Source organism: Phyllobates terribilis, unplaced genomic scaffold (assembly GCF_046119375.1).
Source record: "Phyllobates terribilis strain yellow unplaced genomic scaffold, ASM4611937v1 Scaffold_4__5_contigs__length_816908805, whole genome shotgun sequence".
Lineage (NCBI taxonomy): Eukaryota > Metazoa > Chordata > Amphibia > Anura > Dendrobatidae > Phyllobates > Phyllobates terribilis.
The window spans coordinates 522,179,164-522,197,868 of record NW_027362764.1 but is presented as its reverse complement, the minus strand read 5'-3'; the positions used below and the strand labels follow the sequence as shown (position 1 = coordinate 522,197,868).

At 47.0% G+C, this 18,705-nt stretch overlaps 1 protein-coding gene across 3 annotated transcripts in view; it reads left to right on the top strand.

Annotated features, from left to right (window-relative positions):
- The window catches only part of ATP9B (ATPase phospholipid transporting 9B (putative)), a 383,456-nt gene that overhangs the window by 344,834 nt on the left and 19,917 nt on the right, over nucleotides 1-18,705 (top strand). For all 3 annotated transcript variants that reach the window (XM_073678911.1, XM_073678910.1, XM_073678909.1), the window contains 4 exons: nucleotides 12,984-13,073; nucleotides 15,420-15,564; nucleotides 16,484-16,548; nucleotides 17,271-17,426. In XM_073678911.1, the coding sequence (XP_073535012.1) occupies nucleotides 12,984-13,073; nucleotides 15,420-15,564; nucleotides 16,484-16,548; nucleotides 17,271-17,426 (456 nt within the window). The remainder of the gene's footprint in view (nucleotides 1-12,983; nucleotides 13,074-15,419; nucleotides 15,565-16,483; nucleotides 16,549-17,270; nucleotides 17,427-18,705) is intronic.

Here is an 18,705-nt window from a genome sequence, read left to right as displayed (position 1 = left end):
GTCAAGATTCTTAAGAGCACAGTGGCCTCCATAATCCTTAAATGGAAGAAGTTTGGGACCACCAGAAGTCTTCCTAGACCTGGCCGTCCATCCAAACTGAGCAATCGTGGGAGAAGAGCCTCGGTGAGAGAGGTAAAGAAGAACCCCAAGATCACTGTGGCTGAGCTCCAGAGATGCAGTAGGGAGATGGGAGAAAGTTCCACAAAGTCAACTATCACTGCAGCCCTCCACCAGTCGGGCCTTTATGGCAGAGTGGCCCGACGGAAGCCTCTCCTCAGTGCAAGACATATGAAAGCCCGCATAGAGTTTGCTCAAAAACACATGAAGGACTCCCAGACTATGAGAAATAAGATTCTCTGGTCTGATGAAACTAAGATAGAACTTTTTGGTGATAATTCTAAGCGGTATGTGAGGAGAAAACCAGGCACTGCTCATCACCTGCCCAATACAATCCCAACACTGAAACGTGGTGGCAGCATCATGCTATGGGGGTGTTTTTGAGCTGCAGGGACAGGATGACTGGTTGCAATTGAAGGAAACATGAATGCGGCCAAGTACAGAGATGTCCTGGATGAAAACTTCTTCCAGAGTGCTCTGGAACCTCAGACTTGGCCGAAGGTTCACCTTCCAATGACAATGACCCTAAGCACACAGCTAAAATAACAAAGGAGTGGCTTCAGAACAACTCTGTAACCATTCTTGACTGGCCCAGCCAGAGCCCTGACCTAAACCCAATTGAGTATCTCTGGAGAGACCTGAAAATCGCTGTCCACCAACATTCACCATCCAACCTGATGGAACTGGAGAAGATCTGCAAGGAAGAATGGCAGAAGATCCCCAAATCCAGGTGTGAAAAACTTGTATCATTCCCAAGAAGACTCATGGCTGTACTAGCTCAAAAAGGTGCTTCTACTAAATACTGAGCAAAGGGTCTGAATACTTATGACCATGTGATATTTCAGTTTTTCTTTTTTAATAAATTTGCAAAAATTTCTACATTTCTGTTTTTTTCAGTCAAGATGGGGTGCAGAGTGTATTTTAATGAGAAAAAAAATTAACTTTTTACAATTTACCAAATGGCTGCAATGAAACAAAGAGTGAACAATTTAAAGGGGTCTGCATACTTTCCGTACCCACTGTAAGCCAACAATATCAGATCAGTGATGGTGGAGGCCTGACACCTTTCTATAGGACTGTACCTGGTAAAGAAGAAGATCATGCAAGGTGTTGTATCCCTTTCAGTTGGCTCATCGGTTAGAATGTTGCTAGTCGTGGCCTAAGTTATCTGATATTGATGCTAGCGATAGTACAAAAGTAAAAATCTTGACACTCTATTAGTGCCAGGTCCTTAAAATTGGGCTTACCTGGGTTGGAAACCTACTTGTGCACCCATAGAGAGGAGCCCCATGCGTCTCCACCTTCTTCCTGGTAAGAATAGACCATCAGTATTATAGTATCAGGAAAACCCCTAAAGGTCATCCAGGGGTATAGCATGGATTGCCAGTGCCTGAGGCAGTAAAAGTATTTTGCACCCCATAACCTATATACAATTAGTGCTCAGAGTCCCTTCCATCAGTCCAGTATTAATCCCCTTTTTCCCCAAAAACATGTATTATATATAAAGAAAATTCCTATGTAGTTATAGTTTGCCTTTTGACCCTCTAGTATAAAATAAAATTTTAAAAAGAACAATTATGCATTTATATATTTTTTTTACTTTTCTATTTATTTAGCTATTTTATTACGCTAGCCCTAAAACTAACACTGTCTGAAGCTGACTCGCCCCCTGGGCCGTGGGGTACCCGGAACCGGGCTTCTGTACGATGCTGGGGTTAGTAGTGGCAACCCGATCCCGTGGCTCAGGGTGGTCAGACCAAATTGTGGCAGTCTATTTATCAGTGTTTTAAGTGTCCGACTACGCCACCCGTGGATTGCGGTCAGGGATAACCGCCGCTGCAGGGCTGGCCACTGGGGCTGGTGTTGGTGTGCAGCACAGAGATAGGATAACTCCCCACGGGAGGAGTGTAGCCCCAGGGTAGTGTAGGTGGATGTTGGGGGTGATAGTGCAGGCCGCAATAGTAAGAGTTCAGAGTCCGCTTCAAACAGTTCAGGGTCTTTATTGTAGATATTATTAATGACCCAACAGTAGTACCGGTTAGGAATGGGCCTGGGTGTCTGAGAGCATTCGGGGAACCCCACTGGTCAGGGTGAGTGTGTAGGCCTACCGTTCTCTCTATGCTCTTTCTGACTATCCCCCTCTTCGTGGTGTAATAGCCCACGTCCCTGAGCTGGCCGTGTACTTCTCGACTGTATGGCTTGCGACTCGGGCCTTGGGTACCTTTTGCTTTCTCCTCGCTGTACTGGTCCCTATGTGTGGCAGAGCCTACAGGCTTCTTAGGCCAAGGGACCTGAAATCCCTCGCGGGTTGGTTCTCTGCTGCTGAGCTTATAACCCTGACAGCCTCGGACCCGAATGTCCGGTTGTGTGATTCTCTCTGCCAGGACCGACTCTCGTCGCCTCTGTCCCTGGCTCGCAGTCTCTCCTCTGCCTCACGGACTCCTCAGCTGCTGCTGACCTGTCACTTTTCTCTGAGAACCCTTCTGGTCACTTCAGAAGTGGGTTCTGGTCTCTCTAACCCTGCCCCAGTTCCAGCTTTTATAGGGGCAGCCAGCTCCCCCTACTGGCCTGGGACAGGAGGTGCTGCATGCTAATGGTCTCTAACCAGGGAACCTCCCTCCTGCTCTCAGACACAGCCTTTAATATTTGTGGCATCCAGGCCTGGGGTGACACATTCCCCCCTAGTAAAATTTAGTACTCCGGACTAAACAGGAAACACAAATACAGGGTATAAATGATAACATAACATATACACAAGTACATTTTGTCCTTAAGGTCACGGCGCTTCCGTGACCGGGTGTCCATATCACCCAACAAGGTGAAGTTTTCCACGGTGTGGGGACCTGTCCCTATAAACCCCAAGTTCCTGGCCTTGGGCGTGGCGGCAAGGTAAAAGCTAACTACTTTGGACCACAAGGAGGCCACGCCGGACAGGTTTTTCTTCTGTGGCCATCTTCGAAAGAGGGCACCAGGTGCAACTATCTGCAAGACAGTTCCGGCCATTCAGTGTCCATGACATGTCAGTCCATTCAACTAGGGAAACTGGAAAAACATTATTAATAACCAGGCACCAAACATAAAACATTTGCAATATACAGCATTTAGATCTTCCAGCGAGCTGGTATTTGACCCCTAGTGCTCCGGGTTGACCTGCGTAACCCACTGTCTGGTGGTGGTCTAACCTGGCTTTCCCCACTAGCATTTTGGGTACAGCTACTAGCTGGGTTTACAGGCAGTGCAGGCAGCTGTCTGCGTGTCCTTTGGTTTACCGCAGGCATGGCAGGCTCGCTGTCAGCAGAGGGTTGACTCTCCTGGGCTGCTGGCATGGGTTCTTCTGCCTCCGGGGCTGCTTGTTCCTCTTGTTCTTCCTGCTCTCCTGTAGGCTCCTGCTGGGTTGGTTGAAGGAAGTGTAGGACGGGTACCACTATTGCGTCGTTTATCCGAGTCCAGGACCGTGGGAACTCTCCAAGAACTGTGCTGATCATTTCTTCCTTGTCTTCTGCGGGCTCAAGGTCATCTTGATCTTCACTTGGACTCTGCAGTTGCTCGGGGCACCGTTTTAGGTGGTCTCCGGAGACGGTGCTAGTGGTTTCTCCTCCATCCTTGGTAATTTCACATACCTTCGGGTTGTTGTGGTCGGACTGCAGTACTGTGTACGGGTCGCTCTCCCACTGGTTATCTAGCTTGTGAAGCCTTCTCTTCCGCTTCAGGACCTGCTCACCAGGTTCCAGGGGACCAGCAGGGGCGTGTTGATTGAAGAGCCTCTCTTGCTTTTCTCTCGCTTGAGCCAGACTCCTCTCCACACTCTCCTGTACCTTCTTGTACTGTAGCCGCCGTTCCGTATCCCAGTTCGCATCTGGGGAGGTGTCCTCGGGTGTCAGGACTCCCATCTCCAGGTCTATCGGCAGCTTACCTGGTCTTGCTCGCATCAGGTAAGCCGGGGTGCAATTTGTAGCATTCACCGGGATATGGTTGTATAAGTCTATCAGGTCTGGCAGCTTCTCCGGCCACAGGCTGCGTTCTTCCAGGGGCAACGTCTTGAGGAGATCAATGACGATATTATTCATTTTCTCACACAGCCCGTTGGTTTGTGGGTGGTAAGGCGTTGTCCGAATCTTCTTACAGCCGTAGAGGTTGCGGAACTCCTGGAAGACTTCAGCCTCAAACGCTGGACCTTGATCTGTCAAGACCTGTTCCGGATACCCGTGTGGATGGCAGAAGTGTTGTTGGAAGGTTCTGGCCGCTGTTTGGGCTGTCAGGTCTTTAACGGGGACCACCACCAGGAACCGGGAATAGTGGTCCAGTATTGTCAGGGCATAGACGTAGCCCGACCGGCTTGGAGCCAATTTCACGTGGTCCAGAGCTACCAGCTCAAGAGGCTGCGTGGTGACGATGGGCCTCAAGGGTGTCTTCTGGCTGGTACAGTCCTTCCTTCTGAGGTTACATGGGCTGCAGTCCCTGCACCACTTCTCTATGGCCCCTCTCATACCGACCCAGAAGAACCGCTCTCTCAGTAGGAACTCCAGTTTCTTCCACCCGAAGTGTCCCGCTCTGTCATGGTAGGCCTCCAGGACCATTGCTGCATCTCGTCTTGGGACCACTACCTGCCAGGTCAACTCGTGTGTCCGGTGGTTGACAAGCCTTCTGCACAGTTTACCTTCGTAGAGGAATAGTCTGCTCTTCTCCTTCCACAGCTGATTAGCTTCCTCAGGGACATGCGGACCAGGATAGGCATCTGCCTGAGTCAGCATTTCCTTCACCAAGCGAACTGCAGGGTCACTATCCTGCTTTTCAGCCCAGCCGTGATGGGATAAGGGGTTGAACATGACGGTGGTTAGGTCTCTGTCTCTTACCCGGTGAGAATACTGAGTGGCCCCATACCGATGGAACGCAGGGAGCTCTACTTCCTCCAGCTCTTCCAAGTCGTCTTCTCCTTCGGGTAGGTGGGGCATTCTTGATAGGGCGTCTGCGTTGGCGTTAGTTCTGCCTGCCCGGTATTTGATTGTGAAGTCATAATTTGATAGCTGGGCCATCCACCGCTGTTACAGGGCACCAAGTCTTGCATTGTCTAGGTGTGTCAACGGGTTGTTGTCCGTGTACACAGTGAACTTTGCGGAGGCCAGGTAATGTTTAAACCGTTCCGTGACGGCCCACACCACTGCCAAGAATTCTAGCTTAAAGGAGCTGTAATTCTCCGGGTTTCTTTCAGTGGGCCTCAGCTTCCGGCTGGCTTATGCAATCACCCTTTCTCTGCCCTGTTGGTTCTGTGACAGTACGGCTCCCAGCCCCACATTACTGGCGTCTGTGTGGAGGATAAAAGATTGGCCATAATCGGGGTAGGCCAGGATCTCATCCCCCGTGAGGGCCATCTTCAGCTGGCGGAAGGACTCCTCTTCCGGCTTGTCCCACTTGAAGGGTGGCTTGTGACTTCTGGATTTAAACTGACCTATCAGGAGGTCCTGCATTGGAGCTGCCATCTTTGTGAACCCGGGGATGAACCTTCGGTAGTAGCCTACCAACCCGAGGAATTGCCTCACTTCTTTGATGTTAGAGGGGCTTGGCCAGCTCTTGATTACAGTAACCTTGTCGGGGTCGGGGGCTACTCCCTCTGCACTCACCACGTGTCCTAGGTACTGTACCTTCGGTTTCAACAGGTGACACTTTGAGGGCTTCACTTTCAGGCCATAGCCTGCCAGGGCTTCGAAACACCTCTGCCAGGTGTTTTAGATGGTCCTCGTACGTCTTCGAATATACGATCACGTCGTCTAAGTAAAGTAGGACCGTCTCAAAGTTTCGGTGCCCAAGGCAGCATTCCATCAGCCTCTGGAAGGTCCCTGGTGCGTTGCAGAGCCCGAAGGGCATACAGTTGAATTCACTTAATCCCATCGGGGTGGTGAAGGCGGTCTTCTCCTTGTCAGCCTCTGCCACAGGAACCTGCCAGTACTCGCTAGTAAGGTCCAAAGTAGAGAAGAAATTAGCTGATTTTAGAGCGGCCAAAGACTCCTCTATTCTAGGCAACGGGTGTGCGTCTTTATGGGTGATACGATTGACTTGTCTATAGTCCACGCACATTCTCATAGTACCATCTTTCTTTTTTACCAGAACCAAGGGGGCTGCCCAGGGGCTACAGCTGTCTCTAATGACCCCGGCTTCTTTCATTTCTCTCAGCATGCCCTTTGCGTTCTGATAGTGTGTGGGGGGTACAGGTCTGTATCTCTCTTTTGTTGGTGGGTGGCTCCCCGTGGGGATGTGGTGTTCTACCCCTTTCACTCTGTCGAAGTCTAGCGGGTGCTTACTAAAGATTCTCTCGTACTCCTGAACCACCCGGTAGACTCCTTGTTTTTGGTGCAAGGGAGTGGAGTCAGCACCCACGTGGAGTTTCTGGCACCAGTCCTCCTTGGGTTTCTGGGAGCCATTACCCTCCGCCTGGGGAGATGGAGGCAAGGGTTCCACGGCCCTTACAGCATTGTGTTCAACAGTATACAATTTGGCTAGTGTAGCGTACCGGGGCAAGTGTACTTCCCTTTCCCCAATGTTTAAGATCCGGACGAGCACCCTTCCATGGCGGACATCAACCACCCCCCGGGCTGTCAAAATGGTGGGCCTGCTGTCTGAGTACACGGGTTCTACCATGGCTTGGTAGTCTCTCCCTCTTAACCCGATTGCAGTCCGACACCAGATCATCATTTCACTTTTGGGAGCATGGCAATGGGGAACGGGTCGCTCATCCTCACGCTACCGATCTCACCACCAGACAGTTCTACCTGTTGCCGTCTCATCAGGGCTCTTATCTCTTTCTGGAGGACCCTCTGTTGGCTGGAGCTTGCATTCATCGTCACCTGCTGCAAAATTACAATTACTTCTGAAAGACAATTTTCAATCACGTTAGTACCCAAGGTTATTTTAGGGCGACTTTCTCGACGGTCAATGTCCACAATGATCACTCCCTGTGCCGGCTGTTCAACTTTACCAATCTTAATGGTCATCTCTCTGAACCCCAGCAGTGCACTCATGGGGATACCGTCCAGCACTACGGGTAAAACTGGGCGTCCCCCCACGTACTTATTACGCCAATTAGACGGGCCTGATGACCTTATGCCTGGGGGTTGGCCCTCTGCCCCAGGTTGGACCCATTTAAAGTACAGTACCTGGCTACGTGTCCCGGCTGGCTGCAACGGCGGCAAATCGGCTGTCCATCCTCAGTGTAACGGTCGGTGGGCCTCCCTCTGAATGACGGGATCCTCCTCTGTCGACACCACGGGACCTCCTCCGGACTGGAAGCCAGCTTGATTGGTCCTGACCGGTCCATCTGTAACGACTGTACGGTCCTGGTCAATGCAGCAACACTCTTTGTTAGTTCTTGGACCTGATGGTGCAGGTTTGCAGGCGGGGATGGGTTTAGGGCCTGCGCATCAGCCCCCACAAGGTCTGCGGGGTAGGGCGCCGTCCCCTGGTGGTAAGTAATGGCAGGGCGCCGGGAAGCTACAGCGCCACCCGATGGAGGTTCTCTGAGCACCCGGATGGCCCTATCTTTGAACTGTGCAAAAGTCAAATCGGGGTTCTGTAGGGCCATGAGGCGCAGCTGAGTTCTGTGGGCGCTGAACAGCAGACATTCTATAAACTGGTCAGTCAATAGTTTATCTGTATCCTGCACGCTTCCAGGGTCAGCTTGCTTAATTGCCCCCAAGGCTTCCTGTAAATTTAGGGCATAATCTCTGATGCTATCTTGAGCTCGCTGCTTACATCCATAGAACCGCATTTTGATTTCTGCTGAGGTATGGGTATCAAAGGTGTCCAGTAGATGGGTCAGAACCCCCCTTACAGTCCTTTTCTCCTCAGCTGTCCAAGACTTTACCTCCCGCTGGGCCGCACCAGTTAACTGCCCTATTAGTATGCTTACTTTCTGTTCTTCTGTCAGGGGATAAACTTTGAACAGGCTATACAGCCTTTCTTTAAAGTCGCCCAAGGTATGCGACTCGCCGGCATACTGTGGCTGCCAGGCCGCTCCAGGGATATACGGCATGGAAAACGGCATCACAACTGCAGCGGCTACGCTGGTGGTAGAGGGTCCCTCCGCGTCCGACATCTTCCTCCGCCCTAGTTAACCGTGGCCTACCTTCCGGCGATCCTCTTCTGTAGGCCGCGGCTCCGCTCGCGATGCTCTGGGTGAGGACCTTGCGTCGCTCGGTGATGACGTCGACGTCCGCTGGATCTCCTTCCAGGACCTTGCGCAGCGTCTCAGCGTAGGGCGGGGCTTCAGGTCTCGCGCGTTTTTTGACGTCCACGCCCCTCTTCTTCCCGCGCCTCGTCCCGAAGATGGCGCCCGATGGCGGGAAATGGCCCCGAATGGCGGGAAACTTCACTCAGGTAAGTATAAAGTCTTTTTCAGGCACGCAATACCCGTTTGTGGCGGGTTGGTCACAATCCTGCCGACTATGCCAAAGCTGACTCGCCCCCTGGGCCGTGGGGTAGCCGGACCCGGGCTTCTGTACGATGCTGGAGGTAGTAGTGGCAACCCGATCCCGTGGCTCAGGGTGGTCAGACCAAATTGTGGCAGTCTATTTATCAGTGTTTTAAATGTCCGACTACGCCACCTGTGGATTGCGGTCAGGGATAACCGCCGCTGCAGGGCTGGCCACTGGGGCTGGTGTTGGTGTGCAGCACAGAGATAGGATAACTCCCCACGGGAGGAGTGTAGCCCCAGGGTAGTGTAGGTGGATGTTGGGGGTGATAGTGCAGGCCGCAATAGTAAGAGTTCAGAGTCCGCTTCAAACAGTTCAGGGTCTTTATTGTAGATATTATTAATGACCCAACAGTAGTACCGGTTAGGAATGGGCCTGGGTGTCTGAGAGCATTCGGGGAACCCCACTGGTCAGGGTGAGTGTGTAGGCCTACCGTTCTCTCTATGCTCTTTCTGACCATCCCCCTCTTCGTGGTGTAATAGCCCACGTCCCTGAGCTGGCCGTGTACTTCTCGCCTGTATGGCTTGCGACTCGTGCCTTGGGTACCTTTTGCTTTCTCCTCGCTGTACTGGTCCCTATGTGTGGCGGAGCCTCCAGGCTTCTTAGGCCAAGGGACCTGAAATCCCTCGCGGGTTGGTTCTCTGCTGCTGGGCTTATAACCCTGACAGCCTCGGACCCCAATGTCCAGTTCTGTGATTCTCTCAGACAGGACCGGCTCTCGTCGCCTCTGTCCCTGGCTCGCAGTCTCTCCTCTGCCTCACGGACTCCTCAGCTGCTGCTGACCTGTCCCTTTTCTCTGAGAACCCTTCTGGTTACTTCAGAAGTGGGTTCTGGTCTCTCTAACCCTGCCCCAGTTCCAGCTTTTATAGGGGCAGCCAGCTCCCCCTACTGGCCTGGGACAGGAGGTGCTGCATGCTAATGGTCCCTAACCAGGGAACCTCCCTCCTGCTCTCAGACACAGCCTTTAATATTTGTGGCATCCAGGCCTGGGGTGACACACAACCCTATGAGCCCTAGTTCTGACCCTAGCCCTAACCCTAGATAATGTTAGAAAAAATATGTTAAATCCGAAAGTCTATTATAATATTAGTGCGTTTTGTTATTTTTTTTTTTTTTCACAAGAAACACTTTTTAAAATTTGGTACAGCTCCCACTTAAGGTATCTGTTACCCCTCTCATAGAATTACAAGTGAAAGCAGAAACTTGGAACTGTAGGAGAGCACAGCAGCCTTTGTAGTCTCAGTCGCTGCCTAAACAGCAAAATTATCATTGGCTGCTGCGCTCTGGCAGCAGCTAAGATTACAAAGCTCATTTCATCATATCTCTGTCATTGCTTATGCAGAGCACAGAAGCTGATTATAAACTCATCTTGATTGCTACTCTCTGTGAGGAACGTGTGTCACCGACCTAGATGTTGAAACAATCCCTGTCGTCTAGTTCACCAGGTGGGCGCACACTGTCTTACTGCTCCACTAGAAGAAGAGGCAGGGAGTGAAATTTTGTGCACACGGGGTAATCAACCCCGTGACCCCAGCTATGCTGCATTTCAGAGGGTAACAACCAATTGTGCTATATTGTATTTCAAATAATGAAAATAACAATTAAAGAGGTTGTCCAGTGAAAACAAGGTTATCACATATCCAAAGGATGATATAGGTAAAGAGACCCTGAATCCCACAATGTATCACTTAGTTTTCTGGGTGCAGCTGTTTTGTCACAGTCAGAGTTCTTTGATGCATCATGAAGCAGAGCTGAGAAAGCTAAACCCACCCACACCAAGCTCTCTAGGTACTTTGTCTATTGACAGTGAGCTGCTTATCACAGGAGGGGGTGAAGTCGGCCTAGCAAGCACATGCCATGTAGTCTGGACAATGATAATCACCAGGTGATAAAACCTTCACTGTAAGTCAAAAACAGCACACAGCTATTGTATGTGGCCTCCACGTGCCTGTATGACCTCCCTACAACGCCTGGGCATTCTCCTGATGAGGTTGCGGATGATCTCCTGTGGGATCTCCTCCCAGACTTGTACTAAAGCATCCGCCAACTCCTGGACAGTTTGTGGTCAAACGTGACGTTGGTGGATGGAGCGAGTGTCCCAGATGTGCTCAATCGGATTCAGGTCTGGGGAACGGGCGGGCCAGTCCATAGCTTCAATGCCTTCATCTTGCAGGAATTGCTGACACACTCCAGCCACATGAGGTCTGGCATAGTCCTGCATTAGGAGGAACCCAGGTCCAACCGCACCAGCATATAGTCTCACAAGGGGTCTGAGAATCTCGGTACCTTATCTCTTCGGAGCCGGTTAAATTCTAATTTTTATTGTACTATATTACCTCTCTTATCTGAGATTTGTGTATGGGTGACCTATAGCAGTTGGGATAGCGTCTTACAGGCATATAGTCAGGGATTATTGTATTATACTCTGTGCTGAAAAAAATTAATTCTATTCCCTATTCATAATGCTGTTAGCTGCTTTTAGAATAGGGACAGGTGCTAGATGGTACCATCAGCTGGAAAGGAGTCATTCGTGTCGCATGCTTATCATCCACAGTGCATAACTTGATTGATCCTTTCTGTGCACTCATTGCATTGACCGATTCCTAATTTTTATGGTGGTCTGTACTCAGAAATTAATCAAGGTTGACAGAAATTTATCTGTGTTATTAATAAGTACTAATTAATAAGTACTGTGTTATTTTATTTGTAAGCCACGTTCCATTTACAGTAAACAGTTGAATGATGTGCGTTACCAAAAAGCTCTACCTTGGTTTCATCTGTCCCCAAGATGTCTGCTAGCACTCTATAAATTGTGAGGGCCGCCTGCTGGACATCCATAAATTGTGAGGGCCGCCTGCTGAACATCCAAATTTCAAACTTTACAAAATATATACGAAAAAGAAAATTTGACCACCTCAGATGGATACGTTATGTTGCAGTAGCAATACACGGCTATGCAAAGCATTGCCCGCTGATGGCCCTCTAACAATAGTGAGGGCCGACTGCTGGCCCTTTAACAATAGTGAGGGCTGCCTGATGGCCCTGTAAAAATAGGCTTTGTGACTTTCAGAGTCCCTCCTTCATAAATTAAACAGGATGTGTCTGATCATGTCTCACATACAACATGGCCAGATAAGGTAGTAAAATGTTAAAATTACATTTACTGGTGAATGTATTTTTCACCGTCAAAAGCAATGCAAAAGTGCAATAACGCATCAAAAACGCTATATGTGAACCTAGCCCAAGGTGTGGAGGAGCATTTTTGGTTATTTATTTTGCCTTATATAAAAGTCATTACCCTGGAAAGAATGTTTCTTGACATTTTTTCCAGGAAAATCCATTTTAGCTTCGTTTTTGTATGTGTTATTGTGAGTCCATAAAAGTGGCGTAATACTCTGATAACATTGTTCACAGCAGTGACCTGGGAGTCAGAGATGCTTCCAGGGGTCTTCCCCATGCTGTTCCCCTGTCATTTCCGCTCTGTTTCTATCTATTACACCAATTTTTAGGCCGCCTCCAGATCTCCGGGTGGGGGGGGGTTGGCGCTGGAAAAATGCTCGGGTTTCCCATTGACTTACATTGGGCTCGTTACTCGGGTCGAACACCTGATCATTACGATCTACTCGACCCGAGTAACGAGTACCCGAGCATTTTAGTGCTCGCTCATCACTAGTGATAACTTGTTTTCTCAAGGCAACCTCTAATTTTATTGGAGAGTGGCTGCACATGAGCTACCGCCTCAATAGTGAATAAAAAGCACTCAGAATCCCAAACCCACACTAACCTGACACTTATGACACGTATGGAGTGATATAAATACAGTGGTGGCGTCACTTTGGATGACATTATATAGCTGCTACTAGTATTTGGCCACCCTGGGTAAAAGACGCTGAAAAATGTTATTGTTCTGTTTTCAAGAGTTGGAGAGGAAACCTGGTGACGCAAGAACTGTGCTATGTTCAGACATTTGAACATAATAAGGGTTTGGAAAACCTTTTTGATACACTGTATATTATTTAAATTAACAGATAATTGTCTGTCTAGGTATGTACAGACATCAAAATTGTTGGTACCTTTCTGTTAGACATTGCTTTTTTTCTACTTAGTTTGTTTTTGTTTGTTTTTTCTGTTGAACTACAATTTGAAAACAATATCTGATTCCATTAGTTGATCTTCAGTAAATTTAAATTGAAAATTACCTTTGTCAGTTTCAAGTTACTTCAGTGACCAGTGTGTGTTTTTCTTACTTGAACAGAAGGGAACCAACAATTTTGTCCATGTGTGTGCTGTTAATACAGTCAAGTTAGCTTAAAGCAGGAGCGCCTGGGTGTATGAGTTTTCTTTAACTTTATTATTGTTGTCGATTTAATCTGGCATCATGTTTTGTTTGGTTATTTTTTGCAGGTAAGTAGTCGGAGTGAGGCTCACTTAGAGCTAAATGCTTTCAGAAGGAAACACGATTGTGCCTTAGTGATTGCTGGAGATTCTCTTGAGGTAAGGTTTGATCATTTTGTTATAATTCTAATACTTCTCTAGATGTAAAATATAAACATCTAAAAGTGCAAATAACACAAACCTATGCTAAGCAACATTGTCATAGGTTCTGAAGAGCATAGCCATTTCTTAACCTCATTCTCTGAAACCTGCAGGTGAATAGACTTCTTTTTGGCTGTGTGCCCTCAATGCGTTTTTTAAGCGTTTCTGCAGCGGCAAAAATGCTGCAGAAACGCTTAAAAAACGCATGGTAGAAGGCCTGCCATGTTCCCCAATGATAATCCGCATGTGCTGTGCACATGCTGTGGAAATTTCCGCTGCGGATTATCATTGCGGAAAAATACCCAGCATGTCCATTAATTTTGCAGACACGCAGCGTAATTGCCGCCATTGACTTGCATTGAAACGCATATTATCCGTGTCAGCACATTTGCACACACGGATAATATGCGTTTCTATGTGCGGATGGTACCCGGGTGTGGAGGACAGGAGACTCTCCTCCGGACCCAGGTACCATAGAACCTGTGGAAAAAAGAATAAAATAAAAAATAAATATTATATTTACCTTCTGATGGCCCCAGGTGCGCTTGTCTTCACTTGCCGGCAGCGCGCGGTGGACTGAAGGACCTGCGCTGATGTCATTTAGTCAGGTGACGGCAGGTCCTTCAGTGTAGTGTACAGCGAGCTGCCGGCAAGCCAGGACGGAGCAAAGCTAGACTCCGGGGGCCATCGGAAGGGAAGTATAGATTTATTTTTTAACATTCTTTCGGTCACACTATATAAATCCATGCCATTTGCATGGATTTATATAGTGTGACCAAGTTGTCAAGCACTTTCCAAGTGATGCTAAAATCGCTTGGAAAGCGCTTGTCAACCCGCGGAAATGCATGTGAAGAACGCTTCACATCCGCTTGTCCCTGGCAGGAAAAACGCATGTACAATCCGCATGCGTTTTTTCTGCCAGGGAGATGCAGAAACGCTCAGGAAAAAATCCTGAGCATTTCTGCATTGTGGGCACATAGCCTTATAGATAAAGTTTCAACCAAGTACCAGAACAATTATCATTGTTTGATCTGTGAATCAATCCAAAATATACTCAGTTCATATTCAACAGTGTAGCGCTAGCCATACCAATAAAAGAGCTTATTGGACAACTAAGCAAGCTCAGGAAAACAAGGGATCAGGCATATTGAACTTGAATATGCCCAATCCAGCAGAAATTGGGAAAGAGTAAATACAAATATCCATGGACCACTGAAATAAAACTAAGAGTTTTGTCATGAAACAGCGTTACCTTTTTTGCAACATTTCTAACCTGATGATTTGCCATCAGTCATATTAAAGTCTCCTCAAAGCTAGAGCTACATTTTACTCATATATATGGACAGCAGATGACTTTCAAAGTCTGTATGAAACCTTGGCTTAAAGGGATTGGTCAATGAAAGACATTTTGTTAGGAATCGTGGTTCTGTGCTCCCACCTGGGAATGGATCAGGTCCGATGCTACACTACTCCGGTCGCAGGCGCCGCCATTGTCCTGACCCTGGAGGCGGAGCTACTACGCATGCATGAAGACTATCCCAATCTTATGGAGCATCTCGTTCTGCTGTTGTAGGATGTGTGAGGATGCGGGACGCCGGGTCTCTCACTCATTTCCCCGGTTGCCAGGCAAAACAGGATGCTGCTTTGTCTATCACCAAGCAGTGGTGGAATTATGTTCATTCTGCTGTGCAAACTAGCAGGGAGTGGCTGTCTGGGGAAGATTGGGAGGTATTCAACACCTGATCATTAGGCGGGCTATTTAATCCTGCTCCCTGCTCAGTGCTTTGCTGTTTATTGCAGTTCCTGTGTGCTTGGTGGTGAGTGGTGCTATCTTTTCAGGGGTTTTCTCATTTTCTGTTCTGGTTACACATCCTGGGGTTTTTGCAGAGGTACTCACCTGGTGCTTGACTAGGCACCAGCCACGTCATCAGACGCCATCTGCCCGGCAACAGTGGGCCGGGGAAGGGCTCTGCCAAAGTCCTTCTTCCATTTACTGGGAGCTGGGTGAAGAGTATTCCCGGCCCTCAAGGGCTCACCTAGCTGGGCTGCTTGTGCCAAGTGCGTCTGTGGCTGCGCCTTTGCTGGTTTGGTGCCAGTCTTGCTGGGTCCCTCTGCAAAGGCATAACACATTTACCATCTTTCCATAGTATACTTGATAAATCTATGATCAATGCTGGGACGCCCATTGATCATGAGAATAGTGGTCCCATGTATGGGTGTGCATTAGACAGAACTAATAAAGCACGCTATATTAGATAATTTAAGAGACTAAATTAATTTTTGTTGCATCCCTGCTTCCTTTAGGTGTGCTTAAAATATTATGAGCATGAATTTGTTGAGCTTGCCTGTCAGTGTCCGGCCGTTGTGTGCTGCCGGTGTTCACCAACCCAAAAAGCGCAGATTGTGAAGCTTCTGCAACAACATACGGGAAGACGCACCTGTGCCATAGGTAAGAGAAGCCCGTTTATCATTTATTGCTGCGTCTTCTGTATACAAGTGACTGTGATTAATAGCCTAGGCTTTGCTTCTCGATATACAGCTCATTTAACCCTACTCTGACATTTACAAATATTGATACAAATGAAAAGGAAAAAATAATTTTTTTTTTCCTTAGTGTGTACATGTTTCTTCAGTTATTCATTTCAAGTTCCAATTTACTAGCAGAAAATTTAGTTTTCATAAACCTGTTCTGGATAGGAGAGAATCTTAATTTTAGAGAGCTAGGAGCATATAGAAGAGAAAATAAAAATGATTTTTGTTTAACTTTAAATATTATTTCCTCTTATTTATGATTCTCTTGGAATAGTGTATAATAAAAAAATTCTCAAGGACTGTTATTAGTGTATTCAGCAGGAGTGAATCCGATCACTAGTGAATAATTGAAATACGCCACTTCTGTAATGTAAGAGGGGCACAGATTAGTTTATGGCACATTATTGTCCAACCCCAGTGTCACTGGGGATGTGCCAGTGTCCTGAATAGCAATGCTGGTAGCACTTCATTCACAGAGTACAGGCTGCAGTACATTGCTCATCTTTTTTGTGGAAAGTGACTTAAGAGAAGCTGTAAGAATTTTTATTTGGTCTTTCCTGCTTCACGCTGTTATTACAAGGATCAATTATGAAGGATCAATCCAAAAAAAAATAAAATCTATTCCTTTTTACCTAAAAAAATCATTCATATTGTATTTATATGGAAAAGTTTACAAGCCTGTAACTACGTCAGCCATGCTGATCCTGGCATGACCATATTGGCAAGCTACACTCCTCCTTTTGCCCAATGCCTTGTACACTTTTGGAGTTTTCCACAAGGTGTCATGGGGGCTTTTCAGCTTAGTATCTGATATAACTATATATTTGTTTATTCAGGAGATGGAGGTAATGATGTAAGCATGATCCAAGCAGCGGACTGTGGCATTGGCATAGAGGGAAAGGTAAGATTTAAGTAGTTAAATGATTAAGGGTAGTGTTTTCCTTATGAGATGCTAACTAGGAGAAATAATAAAGCTGGAATGTAACCAATGTATTGTAATTCTCTCATAAAGAAGTATTAGAACATAAGTGTGACAGATTCCAAGTAGAAGATTAAGTTCACCACTGATGGCAACCAGTTTTCATTATGTTCATATAAAAAATATATACTGGGCTGTCGGGCCGCTGACAAAACACTTTTGGCTTCTTTGTACCAACACAAGTTCTGAGCCTTTTTTGGCCTCCGATCCAAGATATGAGAATAATACACCTTTTTTTTAGAAGTTCCCACAACTATTGCCTAACGGGGCGCATTAGGTAGCCTAAGCCCTGGACTTTCCTGTCTGGAATGGAGACTCCTTTTTTTTTTCTCCTCCAAAACCCATAATAAATATTTTTTCAGATAAATCATTATTTTTGTAGCTACCCTAGTACGATATAGATATTGCTGCTACCTTACATAATATTTCTTGGCCCCAAGGTGCATACAGATAATTATAAACCAATACATTTGCTAACACAGACCCCCATCTGTCATGGGTGGATTCATTTTCAGCCAGTAATAATTGCCAGTGGCTGAGCATAGGATGTAAGAATTGCAGAAGCAACCTTTAGGTAATGGACTTATAGGTCTTAATACATGTATTACCATTTCTAACACTTTGTTTTTATATTTTTCTTCTAGGAGGGGAAACAAGCTTCTCTTGCAGCTGACTTTTCTATAACCCAGTTTAAACACATTGGCAGATTACTAATGGTGCATGGTCGAAACAGCTATAAAAGATCAGCAGCGTTGGGGCAATTTGTCATCCACAGAGGCCTTATTATTTCCACTATGCAGGTGACTTGCACTTATTTATCTGAAGATATATTGTATTATCCAGGAGGTACTTTGGTTACAGTGTTTTCCTATTGTACCCTCACTAGCTGGGTAGCACCTGCTGCATCGATGGTGGGAAGCTACTGGGAAGGTTATGACCCCCCCCATCAATAGGCTGCAAACTGATTTATGGCCGTCTGTAATCCATAATAAAACTATAGACCATAGCTATGAGAGCTATTTTATATTATTTCATTACTGTTATGGACATTATTATGGTGAATTTTCAGATACTAATGTTTCTATTTCTTACAAGGCGCCCGTACTTTAGGTAGTGCACCATAATTATTCAGGTTTACCTAACGTCCTATGGAAAATGACTGATACTACACCATCATTTTATTGTCATACTGAACACTGCTGCATCTTTAAAGGGAACCTGTCATGTCCTAGTTGCTATGTACACTGCCCTCATAGCGTTGTTAGTGATGCAATGTGCATCACTAACAAGCTGTTTTCATTAAAATTGGTGGTATTATAATGCTTTTCTAACTTTTTATATACTTTGTCCTACCTTCTCGTATTCAGTCATAGGGGAGTGATTCTCAGATTCAGTCATGGGCGGGCGCCGCATTTAGTCAGTGCTGGCGCTGGTCCGGCAGGTGCGCACTGAGGCTATGTGATTACCAGCTTCAATGCGCACGCGCTGTCGCCTGTGTCTCCCGGCGCGTGCGCGATCATTGTATCGGCCTGACGTTTGCAAATGGACATGCGCCCCACCAACATACCGCTTTCCAGGAGCAGTATTCAAATGTCATAGGTGGTGCCAGCACTGACTGAACGCGACGCCCGCCCATGACTGATCTGAGAATCACTCCCTTATGACTGAATACGAGCAGGTAGGACAAAGTATATAAAACGTTAGAAAAGCATTATAATACCACCAATTTTCATGAAAACAGCTTGTTAGTGATGCACATTGCATCACTAACAACGCTATGGGGGCAGTGTACATAACAACTAGGATGTGACAGGTTCCCTTTAAACATGCAGTTATATAAAAGGAGTTGTCCAAAAGTGGAAATTGATTAGACTTGTCAGATCTAGTAAGTTGAAAGTCTTAAAGGGGTTGTCCACTACTGGATTACCATTACTTTTTTAACATCCCTAATCTAGCTAGTGAAATAAAAAAAAAAGCATAATTACCTTCTTGACTGGCACCGCTTCACTCCTAGCACTGTGTCACTCAGCCGCTAGGAGTGAAGCGTTGCCAGTCAAGAATGTCACGAGATCACCGGGG